Raw genomic sequence first — 12,365 nt, 5'->3', positions numbered from 1 at the left:
GGGGGGGCGCTCTCAGCACAGTGCCCCTGCCCGCAGGAGTGGGTCCGACGGCTCCCACTCAGAACAGCCCTGTCCAGGAGCTGGACGCTGGTTCCAGTGAGGGGCTAGGGGGCGGGGGGAGGGACTCACCATCCTGCTGTGTCAGCTCCGCAGCTCCTCCGCAGCGAGGGGGTGGCTGGGCTCCGCTATATACTGCTGCTTATCACCCAGGTAGCTAAATTAGGAGCAGAACAGGGGGAGAGCGCCAAACTTGGCAGTCCCGGCGCAGAGCTGGCCGGGGTGATAAGGGCTGGATGACAGCGACATTCCAGCAGGGTGGGCCCCGAGAGCTGGCTTGAGCTCTATGGAAGGGGTCCCCAGGCAGCCGCGGAGCAGCCGGGGTCCTTACGCTGGTCACATCCCGGGATTTCCCTTCCTTGGGAATTTCTGACCGCGCAAAATTTGGTTTGGCTCCGAATCGGAACAAAACGAAGTCGAACGTTCCGGTGAAACGCGGTTTTCGAAACCCGGCTCGTGGTTCGGGTCGACTGGCCCGTTCTGGGGTGGGGGTTGCAGCTGCTCGCTCAGACCCCCGCCTGACTGTTTAAACCAGGGGTCGGCAACCTTTCAGAAGTGAGGTGCCGAATCTTCATTTATTCACTCTAATTTAAGGTTTCGCGTGCCGGTAATATATTTTAATGTTTTTAGAAGGTCTCTTTCTATAAGTTTATAATATATAACTAAACTATTGTTGTATGTAAAGTAAATAAGGTTTTTAAAATGTTTAAGAAGCTTCATTTAAAATTAAATTAAAATGCAGAGCCCCCGGACCGGTGGCCAGGACCCAGGCAGCGTGAGTGCCACTGAAAATCAGCTCGCGTGCCGCCTTCGGCACGTGTGCCATAGGTTGCCTACCCTGGGTTTAAACTGTGGCTTCTGTTACTGACACCGGCCCAACCGATACAATCCAGCTGGAAACGAAAAGGAACAGGCCGATGCGATCGGGTCGACACGGAACCTTCTCAAAATGCTTTGCTCACATTGAGTAAACAGCCGGGCCAGGGAGGCAGGGCGGCCTAGTGGCTACAGCACAGCGCCGGGAGGTGAGGTCGAACCCCGGCTTCGAGCTAGTCGTGTGCAGCCACATTTCGAAACGCTGGTGGCCCAGGTTCTGGGTTCCCCGCCTGGTGCGCCCAAGTATGGAGGCCACCCAGAGTTGTGGAGGCCAAGTATGGAGGCCACCCCTTATAAAAACGTTGCCCCAAGCCAGGCTGCTGGAAGGTCTGTGCGGAAAGCTCTCGGGAAACTGAGGCAGGAAGGAAGTGGGCTGAAAGTCAGCAGGGATGGTTCTGATTTACAGGCCCCCTCCCATGGAGACCCAGCCTGGAGAGAGGCTCCTGCCTCATGCCCAGCCTCCAGCTCCTGCTGTGAAGGTTGCTGAGGAAAGGAATGCTTTGGCCTCCCTCAGCCCTCAGCACCGAGGGCATGCTCCGCTGGGGTCACCTGTTGCAGCACTGGCACGCAGGCTTCCCTACCATGGCCTTCCCCAGTGAGCCGGAGAGAGCCAGCCATTGCGTGGGCTTTGGGCTTGGAGCCAGCGAGGTTCATCTGGGCTTATGGCATCTCGGTTGCAGCAGCACCGGTCTCTGTTAGCCAATATTATTAAGCAAGCCAGAGCGCTTGTGCTAAACTACGACCCCAGAACTCCCAGCGTACTTTGGTCCTTAGGCTAAAGCTCCGTCCGTGTCTCCTCTACTCAGGTCCAGTTTCGGTGCGGCAACGTCTGAGCAGTGCCCCTGTAATCTCTGCTCCTCGGGCGGTCCCTTGATTTGCCAGAAGCAAGAAGTAGGTTCTGTTCAGGTTTGCCGGACAGGAGCTGTGGGCCAGGAAACCAGTCTGGGCCAATGTTATTTGCGCTTGGTGGTTTCTCGTCGTTTGGTTCTGGTTAGCCCAGATGACTCTGTAGCCTGAAAAAATAACTCTGAAGGCAGCTCAGGAAAAGGGAGTGTGGGGCATTCCTTTTCTCCCTGTCCTAAACAAGTGGTGTATAAACCTGAGGCAAATTAAGCTCACACGTTAAAGCAGACACAACCTGAAAACTGCTGCAAGAACAGCTTCCCAGCACTGGGGAAACAATGAACCCTTTCCCGTTGGGGCTGATTTCTCTATGGGCAATCAAACCCATCAAGCGAAGTCATCTGCTGTCTTATCAATGAAAGAGCTGACCCAATTGGCTCTCAACCCCCCAGCACTGCAACCTGCTCCCCCATCCAGCAGACTCTCCTATGACCCGGCAGGCCCTGCACCGTGATATTGTCCCAACCTCGGTTCCGGGGCTAATGCATTAAAGGCCAGCGAGGTCTCTGATCCCGCCAGCCCCAGTCAAAACTCCAGCTGGGAGCAAACGTGTTCCCGGCTCCACATCCAGTCCCCGCTCGTGTCCAGGCCTGGGGGAGGGTTTGGATGACGGATATTAACCATTAGCTAGAGGGCTTATTATCCCACGGTTATGCTAATGGGGAAGCCTGGCCCTACAGCCAGGACTCGGGGTCAGATCCAGCGCTGAGGAGCCTCAGCTCAGACGTGGGGGGAGCAGAGCTGAATTCTGGGCTCTGGCTCCCAGCATGACATCAGAAGAGCTGGGGTGCAGAGTGCTCCAGCCGCACCCCCTCCTACGCCAGCACAGCCACCCTGGCTGTGCCCCCCGGGGGGCTCTGTGCAGCACAGTGTCTACTGCAGCCCCCCACGCTGGGGGGTTCCCAGGGGCCAGCTCCAGTGAAGTAGAGGATACAGGCCTGTGCTTTGCTCTTAGAGACTAGAGACGGCTCCACGCTGGCCATGCAGGATTCCTGGCCAGCTTTTCCCTGGGGAGCTGCTGCTGCGGGGAAGTTTATCCCTTGTGCACACAGTGCTGGGGATGTTCGGCCTGAGACCCTGCCTGAGATTAGCCTCAACTCTCTCTGTCAAGCCTCATGGCATCTTCACTCCCCCCCTAGAAAAACCACCCAAGCCCGAGCTAACATCACCTCTGAAGTACATCCCCTCACCCGGTATCCACTGCCCACCCCAACTCCCCTGGGCCAGAACCCCTTTGGCCACGCAGCTCTGAAGTGACTGAGCCACTGCTGGCTGGTGGTACTACAGCTGGATGAAGAAAGCGGTCGTCTTCTCTCCTTACAACTGAGGAACCAGCATCTCCCTCCCCTGGCCCGTGTGCTGAGTTGATGGGTCAGAACCAGGCATCGGCCCCTGGCTCAGTTGCACCAAACTCTGGCTTGGCTTCCGAGCCCTGCTGGGCAAAGGGAAATGCTCTAACTGACCATACCTGCACCGGGCTGCAGCAGGAGGGGCAAGAGGTCCTGGGGCAACTGGAGAGCAGCTGAGAAGGGCCGGTAGGGGAGTCGGCTGGGATTTTACCCACTTCCCCCCGTCCCAGCACATGCAGGAAGTGGGGAGACAGGAGCCCTCCACATCTCATGCCAAGAGCTGAGCCACTAAGATCCAGATAAAGGTCATCCCAGAAAGGCCCACAACCTCCCGGTCCCTGTCCGTGACATCCATCCCCAAGCACTGGGAAGCTGGGGGAGCAAGGGGGCCAGGATGCCTGGCCGCTTCTCCAAAGGGTTGAAAGCTTTTCCTGTTCAACTCAATTTCCCAAAGCTGCGGCTCCCAGATTCTGACAGACCCCCCGACCCTCCCCACCATCACTTTTTTCAGCCCACTGGAGACTTCTCCAAAGTTGGAGAAGTACTGAAACGTTGGAGAGCGGGAAACACCAAACAAAACACTCCACACTCAAATTCCAGTCATGACAGCTTTTTTTGGATGCAATTACAAGTTTGGTTGATAAAGGTACTAATGTTGAGGTAACATACTTAGACTACTACGGTAAGGTATCTGACTGGGTACCGCACGACATTTTGATTACAAAACTAGAACACTGTAAAATTAATGTGGCACAAAGGACATGGATAAAAAGCCGGCTAATGGAGAGGTCTCGAAACGTACTTGTAAATGGGGAATCAGCATCAAACGGGTGTGTTTCTAGTGGGGTCCCACAAGGTTCGGTTCTTGGCCCTACGCTATTGAACATTTTTATTAATGGCCTGGAAGAAAACAAAATCATCGCTGATGAAGTTTGCAGCGGACACGAAAATTGGGAACATGGTAAATAACGAAGAGGACAAGTCACTGATACAGAGCGATCTGGATCACTTGGAAAGCTGGGCGCAAGCAAACAATATGCATTGTCATACGGCTAAAGGTAAATGTGTGCATCTAGGAACAAAGACTGTAGGCCATATTTACAGGATAGGTGACTGTATCCTGGGAAGCAGAGACCCTGAAAAAGATTTGGGGAGCGTGATGGATAATCAGCAGAACGTGAGTGCCCCATGCGATGCTGTGGCCAAAAGAGCTAATACGATCCTGGGCTGCGTAAACGGGAATCTCGGATCAGAGCCGAGCGGTTATTTCAACTCTGTGTTTGGCGCTGGTGCGATCGCTGCTGGAATCCGGTGTCCAGTTCTGGTGCCCACAATTCAAAAAAGAGGTTGATAAATTGGAGAGGGGCCAGAAAAGAGCCACAAGAATGATTTAAGGATTAGAAAACCTGCCTTATAGCAAGAGACTCAAGGTGCTCCGTCTATTTAGCTTAACAAAGGGACGGTGAAGGGGGGACTTAATCCCAGTCTGTCAGTACCGACATGGGGAACAAAGATTTAATACTGGGCTCTTCAGTCTCGCAGAAGAAGGTCTAACACGATCCAAATGGCTGAAAGTCGAAGATAGACAAATTCAGACTGGAAATAAGGTGTAAACTTTTGACACTTGAGGGTAATTCACCACTGGAACAATTTACCAAGGGTCGCGTAGATTCTCCATAATTAAATTTTCAAATGAAGATGCTAGATTGCTAACAGATCTGCTCTAGGAATGACTGTGGGGCAGGTCTTTGGCCTGTGCGAAACAGGAGGTCAGATCAGAGGATCACAATGGTCCCTTCCGGCCTTCGACGCTAAAAGGAACCACAAACATCCAGATTTCTGAAAACATCGCGCTTTGCGAAAACCAAACGGCAAGAAACAAATCCCGAATCAGAGTTAGATTCCCTTGCAAACTTTTTCTGCCAACAATTCCAAAGGAAACATTGTTTGTTCCAAACTTTTGGCAGGAAAATTTGGAAATGAAAGCTGGATTCGAATCAGGATTTGGGGGCTTTTTTGACCCTCTCTAGTGGGGAGAATAAAGGACACTCCCGTTCCCCGATCCCAAAATATCATCCTCTTGTTGCTGCCAGGAACAACCAGGCTGTGTAGGAAATACTGATGGCCAGGCAGCTCTGACAGCTTGGGGATGTGACGCAGACAGTGCCAGGAGTACACTGACACAGGGGGAAAGCAAGGGGCTGGGACCTGCCAGGACAGTCCTCTCTAGGGCCAGGAGCTTCAGAAGAGCCAGAGATCAGAGGGCAACTGCTGGCTTCTTCCAGACCTGGCTTGTGTCCTACAGCTGGCTCCTACATGACACGGTCTGGCATTAGGAAGCATAGCTCTGTGTATATTACCTACCACAAATGGCACTTGCAATACAATGCCCCTAGGAGCCCCGCAGAGGGGTAGATCGTGCTATTTACAAAGGCTGTCTGGATGCTACATGCATCTTCTCTGTTCTTACGTTGTGTTTTGATTGCGTGAGGGGGACTTTAACTCAGGGATACGTGCCCCCCCTCCACACTTCCATGTCTGATGTGGGCAGGGTGCCATCACTAGGGATGGGTGGGGAATTATTTTAACATCAAACATAGGATAAAGTCTAATACGCTGTTGGGGTGAATTTCATCGCTACTAAACAGTCACGCCCAGAGCATCAGAATGATTTTATTCTTATGTACAGAAAAAAAAAGAGTGGAAGCCCTGTATGTCCAGTTGAGGCATCCTGCAGATGGATTGGGTATACAAGGACGGTACGTGCACCCGTGTGTGGGGGTATCAAAAGATGCGTGAGTCTGTAGGGCCTGGTGCGCACATGCATGATGCTTATCTGACAAGCCGCAGTGCGACGCACATCCCGTGGGACGGGGAGTGGGTGAAGGCGTGCATGCGGTGGGCTTTGTGCACGGGGGTGTGCACGCTGCATGGGAACACGCAGGCTGTGTGTGGGGGGGGAGTGAGGGTGGCAATGTGTCTGGCTCACGAACAGCAGCACTGGTCCTGCTCAGGAGAGGTACAGCCTAATCAACGTTAGCCTGAGAGGGCGGGAGGTGTACCTGAAGATTTCAAATGCTTGGCAACAAAGAGACGTGGACCGGACCTCGGACCAACACAGAATGTGCAGACATGGCTGGCTGCTGTGTGTGTGTGTGTGGGGGGGGGGGGTGTCCAGCAGAAAGCCCCCTAGCCTCCCCCTAAGAGGAAGTCTGGGCCATGCGGTACAGGGAACACAGATGGCCAACTCACACCAGGCCATATGGTCACATATGACTGAGAGAAGGTATCTGCCCCTCCCCCGTATCTGCTCCCGACAGAAAGGTTCCCCGGGGAGAGCAGTTCTTGCTCTGGGGTTTGCCCTGGTTTCCTGAATTTCTGTTGCCTCTGCAAAACCAGCCCGAGGCCAGCCAAACAGCACAGGGCAGGATTTACTCCACGGCAGCCTCCTCCTTGTGAGCAGGAGGTGCACCCCAGGGAGGCCAAGGACTAGGTGTGCTTGGGAGGAGGAAGGTGAGCCCCGGAGCTGGATTTCCAGATGGGCTGGGGAGCGCTCCCTGTTGTGGGCTCTGTCCCAGAGCATCAGGGGCAGGGATGCCAGGTCAGTCCGCTGCAAGGAACATCTCTTCATTGGTGTTCGTACCGCAGCCAGTGCCATGGGGCCGCCGGCCTTTGGGCACAACCAGAAGAGAGAGGATCTATTGCTATTCCTAAAGGAACCCGGGCTGCACCATGGAGGGGACGGCCAGAGATGGGGGGAGACCAGAGGCAAAGCTTTTGGCCCTGTTCGGCAGCTAGATCTGGAGGGTCAGGAAAGGGCGGGAGGGGAAGTGAAACTCCCGCAGCTGCTCTCCTGCCTGAGATTCCCGCCAGCTCCATCCCAGCCTGGGCTCAGCAGGCCCAGCCACACCAGGGCCGCCGGCTAGCGGACAGGCCAGTCTCTATCCAGCCTCTGCCTCCCGCCTGTGCTCTAGTCCTAACGCCAGCGCCCCCCAGGCACACGCCAGCCTGCCACTGATCGCGGGCTCCTGACACGCCCCGACGTCCACGCACCTGATTGGCTGAGAGAAACGCAACCCTCGACCGCCGTTTGTGCGGATTGGACGCCGTTTTGATGCGCCCGTCTCGTTTTAATTCCTGAGCCAATCAGAAGAGAAGGGTCAGAGGACTCCCCTCCCCCCCTCCCCTCAAACCAATCCTAGGAGTAGACCTCCTCGGGAACCGATTTATTGCGTGGACCAAGAGTCCGGCCTGGCAGCAGCAAAGAGGGCTGAGGAACAGCAAGGGGACACAGTGCAGCTAGCGCAGTGGCTAGGACAGGTGGGAGGCAGGTGGGCGGGGTCAGGAACTGCCCCGCCCCTTCAATTGTTGTTTCCGCTCCTGGGCGCACGCGCTCTAAAGAACTCGGCATGGAGCCACATCCCAGCCGCGGCTGCTCCTTCCGTGGTCCTTTGGCCAGCGGCCCCGCTCACCGGCCAATCAGGCAGGCCATTTTGCACGCTACCGCCGAGATCAGGGCGGCCCCCCTGCCGCTGCCCTCCTCTGACTGGAGGAAGGTGATGTCGCAGCCGGGCGCCAGCTGTTTGACAGTCGCATGGAACTGGTCTTTGAAGCTGGGGAGAGAGGAGGCGGCGGGGGTTAGGCTGAACGGCTCCGCTGAGCCTACGGAGAAACTGCCCCATCTCCCTGCTCTGCCCGACTTCCTGTGTGACCATCCTCAAGTTACTGAGCCTCCCTGTGCCTCAGTGCGTCCATCTGTACAATGGGCACAACACTGCCCAGGAGGGCAGTGAGCATAAATATGGTGATGTGGGTCATCTAAAGATAGATTCAGGCTCTGATGGTGCCCACAGGGGTGAGGTTCCATTGTGCAGGGTGCTGCCCCACGGAGCGTCCGATCTAAGGCGGTTTAGACCTCCGGGCTGTACCCTGGCGCAACGCTGCATTTTGCTCCCCCGCCCCCGGAGAACCACAGGCTGTGATCGCTTTTCAGTTCTGAGAACGGGCTCAGAAAGTGCTGTGGGAAGTCTTAGCGCAGGTCAGGCCTGAGGGCCAAATTTCTCCCGGAAAGGCAGCGAAGAAAAGACAGCTGGTTCTCAGGCTGAGCCCTGCCCGGCCCCACCTGCTGGCTTGCTGAGGAGCGTCTGACAGCTGATGGAACCCCCCGGCCATGTCCTTTCCAGGCATTCCAGCTCCTTTCCAGTCTGTTCCTTTTTCAGATGCTGCTCTTTTAAGATTCCCAGTTTTCCTCCCTTCTCCCCTCCACCCCCCACCCCCCAGGCATCTAGAAGTCCCCGAACCCCTTTGCCCCCCCTATGGCCCAGGAAGCTGAGGTACAACCCCCCCCCCCCGACTTGGAGCCCACCAGCACCTGTAAAGCTGGCCCCAGGGCCAGCCCTCAGCACTGCCTCTCACAGCCGTTCATTGCTAAGGCACTAACAAGGCTGCCATTGCCCAGGATCAGGGTGAGCGCTCCCTAGAGGCCCTGCAGAGACAGGCCACCCACACGCTCCTGTCTGTGAATCATTCCGTCTGACGCAGCTTTCCATGGAGGCCGTGACGGGGCTGGGATAAGGCTGAGAGGCAGCGCTGGGGCTGTGGGGGGAGCTGCTAGTGCCATTTCACCTTCCCGGTCACTTTCAATCGGAGCGCTCGCCCCTGCATGCGACCTCACCTGGGGTGGAGCTTGTAGACCGAGCCATCGATGCCCACGGTGATCTTCAGCCTCTCCTCACCCCTGCTTTCCCGCATGCGGTTGATCACACCGGCCAGCCCCGCCGAGCACATCTGTGCCGCCCGCGTGGAAACGCTCTCGCACGCCATCCGCACGATGTCGCAGTCCGTGAGCGAAGGCAGCAGCTCGAAGGACGTCAGGATGTTGTAGGTCTGTTTCCAGTCATCGGCGTCGCTGGGACAGAGAGTGAAAGCATGTCAGGCTCCGTACACTAGGGAGTGCCGAACACGGGGGGCAGGCCTGGTGCTGCTGGGGCAGCTGGACAGAAGGCTGCTGGGTAAAGCCAGCGGAAGGGTGCAGACAGCTAGCAGGGTCCTAAGGCCTGGTCGGTAGCTGGATGGAAGTTGGCTTTGGCGACTCAGGAGAGGACACCCGTTTACCCCTCCGGAAAACGTTCTGCTGGTTTGCAGTGCAGTTCCTCACCAGAAGTGGCTGAATTTCAGACTGCTCATACTCCTGGGAAGAGAGCAGCAGGACAGCTCCTTGTAACAGGAACATGTGCAGTTACGTGAGATAGGGTGCAACAAAGAAAAGGCGTCAGGGCTCGGGCTACCCAGAATTGCCCTTTGGGGGGTTTCTTGTTCCACCCAGCCCCTGAAGCAGATGGTGCTGGCCAATGTCAGGTACAGGAGACTGGGCGAGAGGGCCCTTAGGCTGCCTATGTTCCTACGTGTCTAAAACCTCACTCAGCTCTACTGTACCTCCTGTAAACCCGCTTTACCAATGCCCATGAGACTCCAGCCCCCTTCCCAATCTCCTCCAGGTGCTTCCAGCCCCTCCCACCAAATGATGCCTGGCGTGGAAGGTCTGTGAGCAGGCGTCTCTCCCCACCCCTACAAACACAGCCCATACTTCCGGGAGCCCGCCTGGCTCCATGTTGGTAAGACCCACGGGCATTATTTGAGGTCTGGAAAACCTGCCTCACAGTGCGAGACTTGTGAAGCTCCCTCTGTTTGATTTAGCCCAGAGAAGGCTAAGAGGTGACTTGGTCACCACCTGCTAGAAGATCTCTGATTATAGACGGCTCTTTAATCTTGCCGTAAACAGCAGAAGGAGATCCAACGGTGGGAAGCGGAAGCTAGGCAACTTCAGATTAAAACTAAGGTGCATTTGTTTAGGGTAATTAACCACTGGAAGAATTTACCGCGGGGCATAGTGGGTTCTCCATTGCTTGGAGTCTTTCAGTCTTTCTCAGAGACCCGCTGTAGCTCAGCCAGGAGTTCTGGGCTAGATGCAGGAATCTCTGGTTGAGGGCCTGGGTTACGCCGGAGATCAGACTAGATGATCAGAAATCCCTTGGGCCGTAGACTACCAGGCCTAACTTGGTGCATTTTAGAGGATTAGCCTTAAAGCTGCTCTAAGTCCCGTGATCTTAGAGCTGCAAAGGGAGGACAGTTGGGTCAGGCCCGAGAAGCTGGGCTCAAGAAGCCAGGTGCAGAGCAAACCAGCCATTAATAGTGTGCAAGGAAAAGTGAGCTAGGCCCTGTTCAAAGTGACGCTGGCACAGCCGTGTGGGGGTTGTGGGCACCCTTATTAAAGAGCATTCACTGACTGGCACCCTTCCTCTGGCTCCCGCAATCTTGGGGCTGATTCCTCATTCCAAGTACTAACAATCCCCAGCAAGTTTTTCAGCCAAAGAGCTCAAAGAAGGGCAGTGTCGTTATAGATGGGGAAACTGAGGCACAGAGCGGGCAAGTGACTTGCCCAAAGTCGCCCAGCAGAGCCGGGGAGAGAACCCAAGTCTCCTGAGCCCCAGTGCAGTGCTCCAGCCAGTACACTGCAAAGTGTGAGGGTACCTGCTGTAGGTGTGTGCGAGTCCCTGTCAGAGGGGGAGCTGACGTACACACCTTCCACATGAGCTCGGAGCCCAGTGGGGAACGGTTGTTGTTCTCTCTAGTTATACATATTGCAGCTCGGTGGCCGTTGGGGGCCCCGGGAGTCCAGCCGTGCTCTGGGGCTGTAGGATGGGATTACAGCTGGTGGGTGGGGGGGACGGGAGAGCTCCCTCGTAGGGCTCTATGAGGAGCCCCTGAGTTGCAGCGGGTGGGGCTGGCTGCGCATTGGGCGGTTGGGGAGGCCACAACGTACCTTTCGATCTGCGAGATGAAGCGGGTTTCGAAGTTGCCTCTGGTTTTCAGCTTCTCGGATGCCTCCCCATGGAAGAGCAGATTTTCATTGACCAGTTTTAGCAGCACAAGCCGCACGATCTCTCCCATGTACTTGCCTCCGATCATCTTCTCGTAGCTGGGCGGGGACAGAAGAGCACCCCCGGTCAGGGCCGCGAGGACACAGACCCTCCGCCCGCTCTCAGTCGGACCCTGCTCTCCTGCAACGAGGGGCATCCGAGGCCTAGAGACCTGTCTCGACACAACCCCGGCTGAGCAACGCTGACGCTGGCTTGCCCCTTCCTCCTGAGACAGCTGCAGGCTCAGGGACGCTGCCACAGTGCCAGCCCAAGGGGGGCAGAGGTCCTGCTCGGCTTCTCTTCCCCTTGCGTTCTGCCAAAGGGACGTCTCCCTACTCCCAGCCTCCGTGGGGACAGGTCTCGTGCAGACGCTCAGGCAGGAGAGGAATGCCTCGGCTTGCAGTGAGCAGAGCCGAAGCCAAAGCCAATTCCTGCTGCCTGCAGCACCCAGCGAATGCAACGGCCGGTTCCGGGGCCTGCAGCTGGGGGGAGTTACGGGCAGACTGTGCAGAGGGAACTGGAACCAGACGCCAACCACCTGGGCCCAGCGCAGAGCCTGGGCCAGTGTTTCCATCACCCACTCAGTAGTGCGATAGGTGAAGGAGAACAGGACAGTTACATACCAAATACGCTGACTGGCCCAAATCCTCCACTGTGCTAGAGCCTCACCCAATGCCCTGGGGTGGGGGAGAAGATGGCTTTGAGCCCCCATGATCCCTGGCTCTGCTGGGGGCCCAGCTCACCCCCGCACACCTCAACTCAGAGCCACCTCGGGACTGCTCTAACTTGTGCCGGCTTGGAACGGGCCCTGAGACACCATTACACTGCAGGGGAGCCCTGGAGTGTAGCATCCTCCAGTCACACCCTCCTCCCTCCATCGCACTGCTACAGACTAGGGACCGAATGGGCTAAGCAGCAGTTCTGCAGAAAAGGACCTAGGGGTTACAGTGGACAAGAAGCTGGATATGAGTCAACAGTGTGCCCTTGTTGCCAAGAAGGCTAATGACATTTTGGGCTGTATAAGTAGGGGGCATTGCCAGCAGATCGAGAGACGTGATCATTCCCCTCTATTCGACATTGGTGAGGCCTCATCTGGAGTACTGTGTCCAGTTTTGGGCCCCACACTACAAGAAGGATGTGGAAAAATTGGAAAGAGTCCAGCAGAGGGCAACAAAAATGATTAGGGGGCTGGAGCACATGACTTATGAGGAGAGGCTGAGGGAACTGGGATTGTTTAGTCTGCAGAAGAGAAGAATGAGGG

General features: G+C 56.1%; 2 protein-coding genes across 2 annotated transcripts in view; both read right to left on the bottom strand.

Annotated features, from left to right (window-relative positions):
• The window catches only part of MYL7 (myosin light chain 7), a 9,497-nt gene extending 8,371 nt beyond the window's left edge, over nt 1–1,126 (bottom strand). The window contains exon 1 of the mRNA XM_024211318.1: nt 1,067–1,126. Within this exon, the coding sequence (XP_024067086.1) occupies nt 1,067–1,126 (60 nt within the window). The remainder of the gene's footprint in view (nt 1–1,066) is intronic.
• Nucleotides 1,127–7,653: 6,527 nt separating this feature from the next.
• The window catches only part of GCK (glucokinase), a 36,372-nt gene continuing 31,660 nt past the window's right edge, over nt 7,654–12,365 (bottom strand). The window contains exons 8-10 of the mRNA XM_024211330.1: nt 11,008–11,163; nt 8,860–9,093; nt 7,654–7,798 (exon numbers count right to left, since the gene is read on the bottom strand). Of these exons, the coding sequence (XP_024067098.1) occupies nt 7,654–7,798; nt 8,860–9,093; nt 11,008–11,163 (535 nt within the window). The remainder of the gene's footprint in view (nt 7,799–8,859; nt 9,094–11,007; nt 11,164–12,365) is intronic.

The sequence above is a fragment of the Terrapene carolina genome, unplaced genomic scaffold, assembly GCF_002925995.2.
Source record: "Terrapene carolina triunguis isolate 2854851 unplaced genomic scaffold, T_m_triunguis-2.0 Scaffold53, whole genome shotgun sequence".
Classification (NCBI taxonomy): Eukaryota; Metazoa; Chordata; order Testudines; family Emydidae; genus Terrapene; species Terrapene triunguis.
This window is presented reverse-complemented; position numbering and strand designations above follow the sequence as displayed.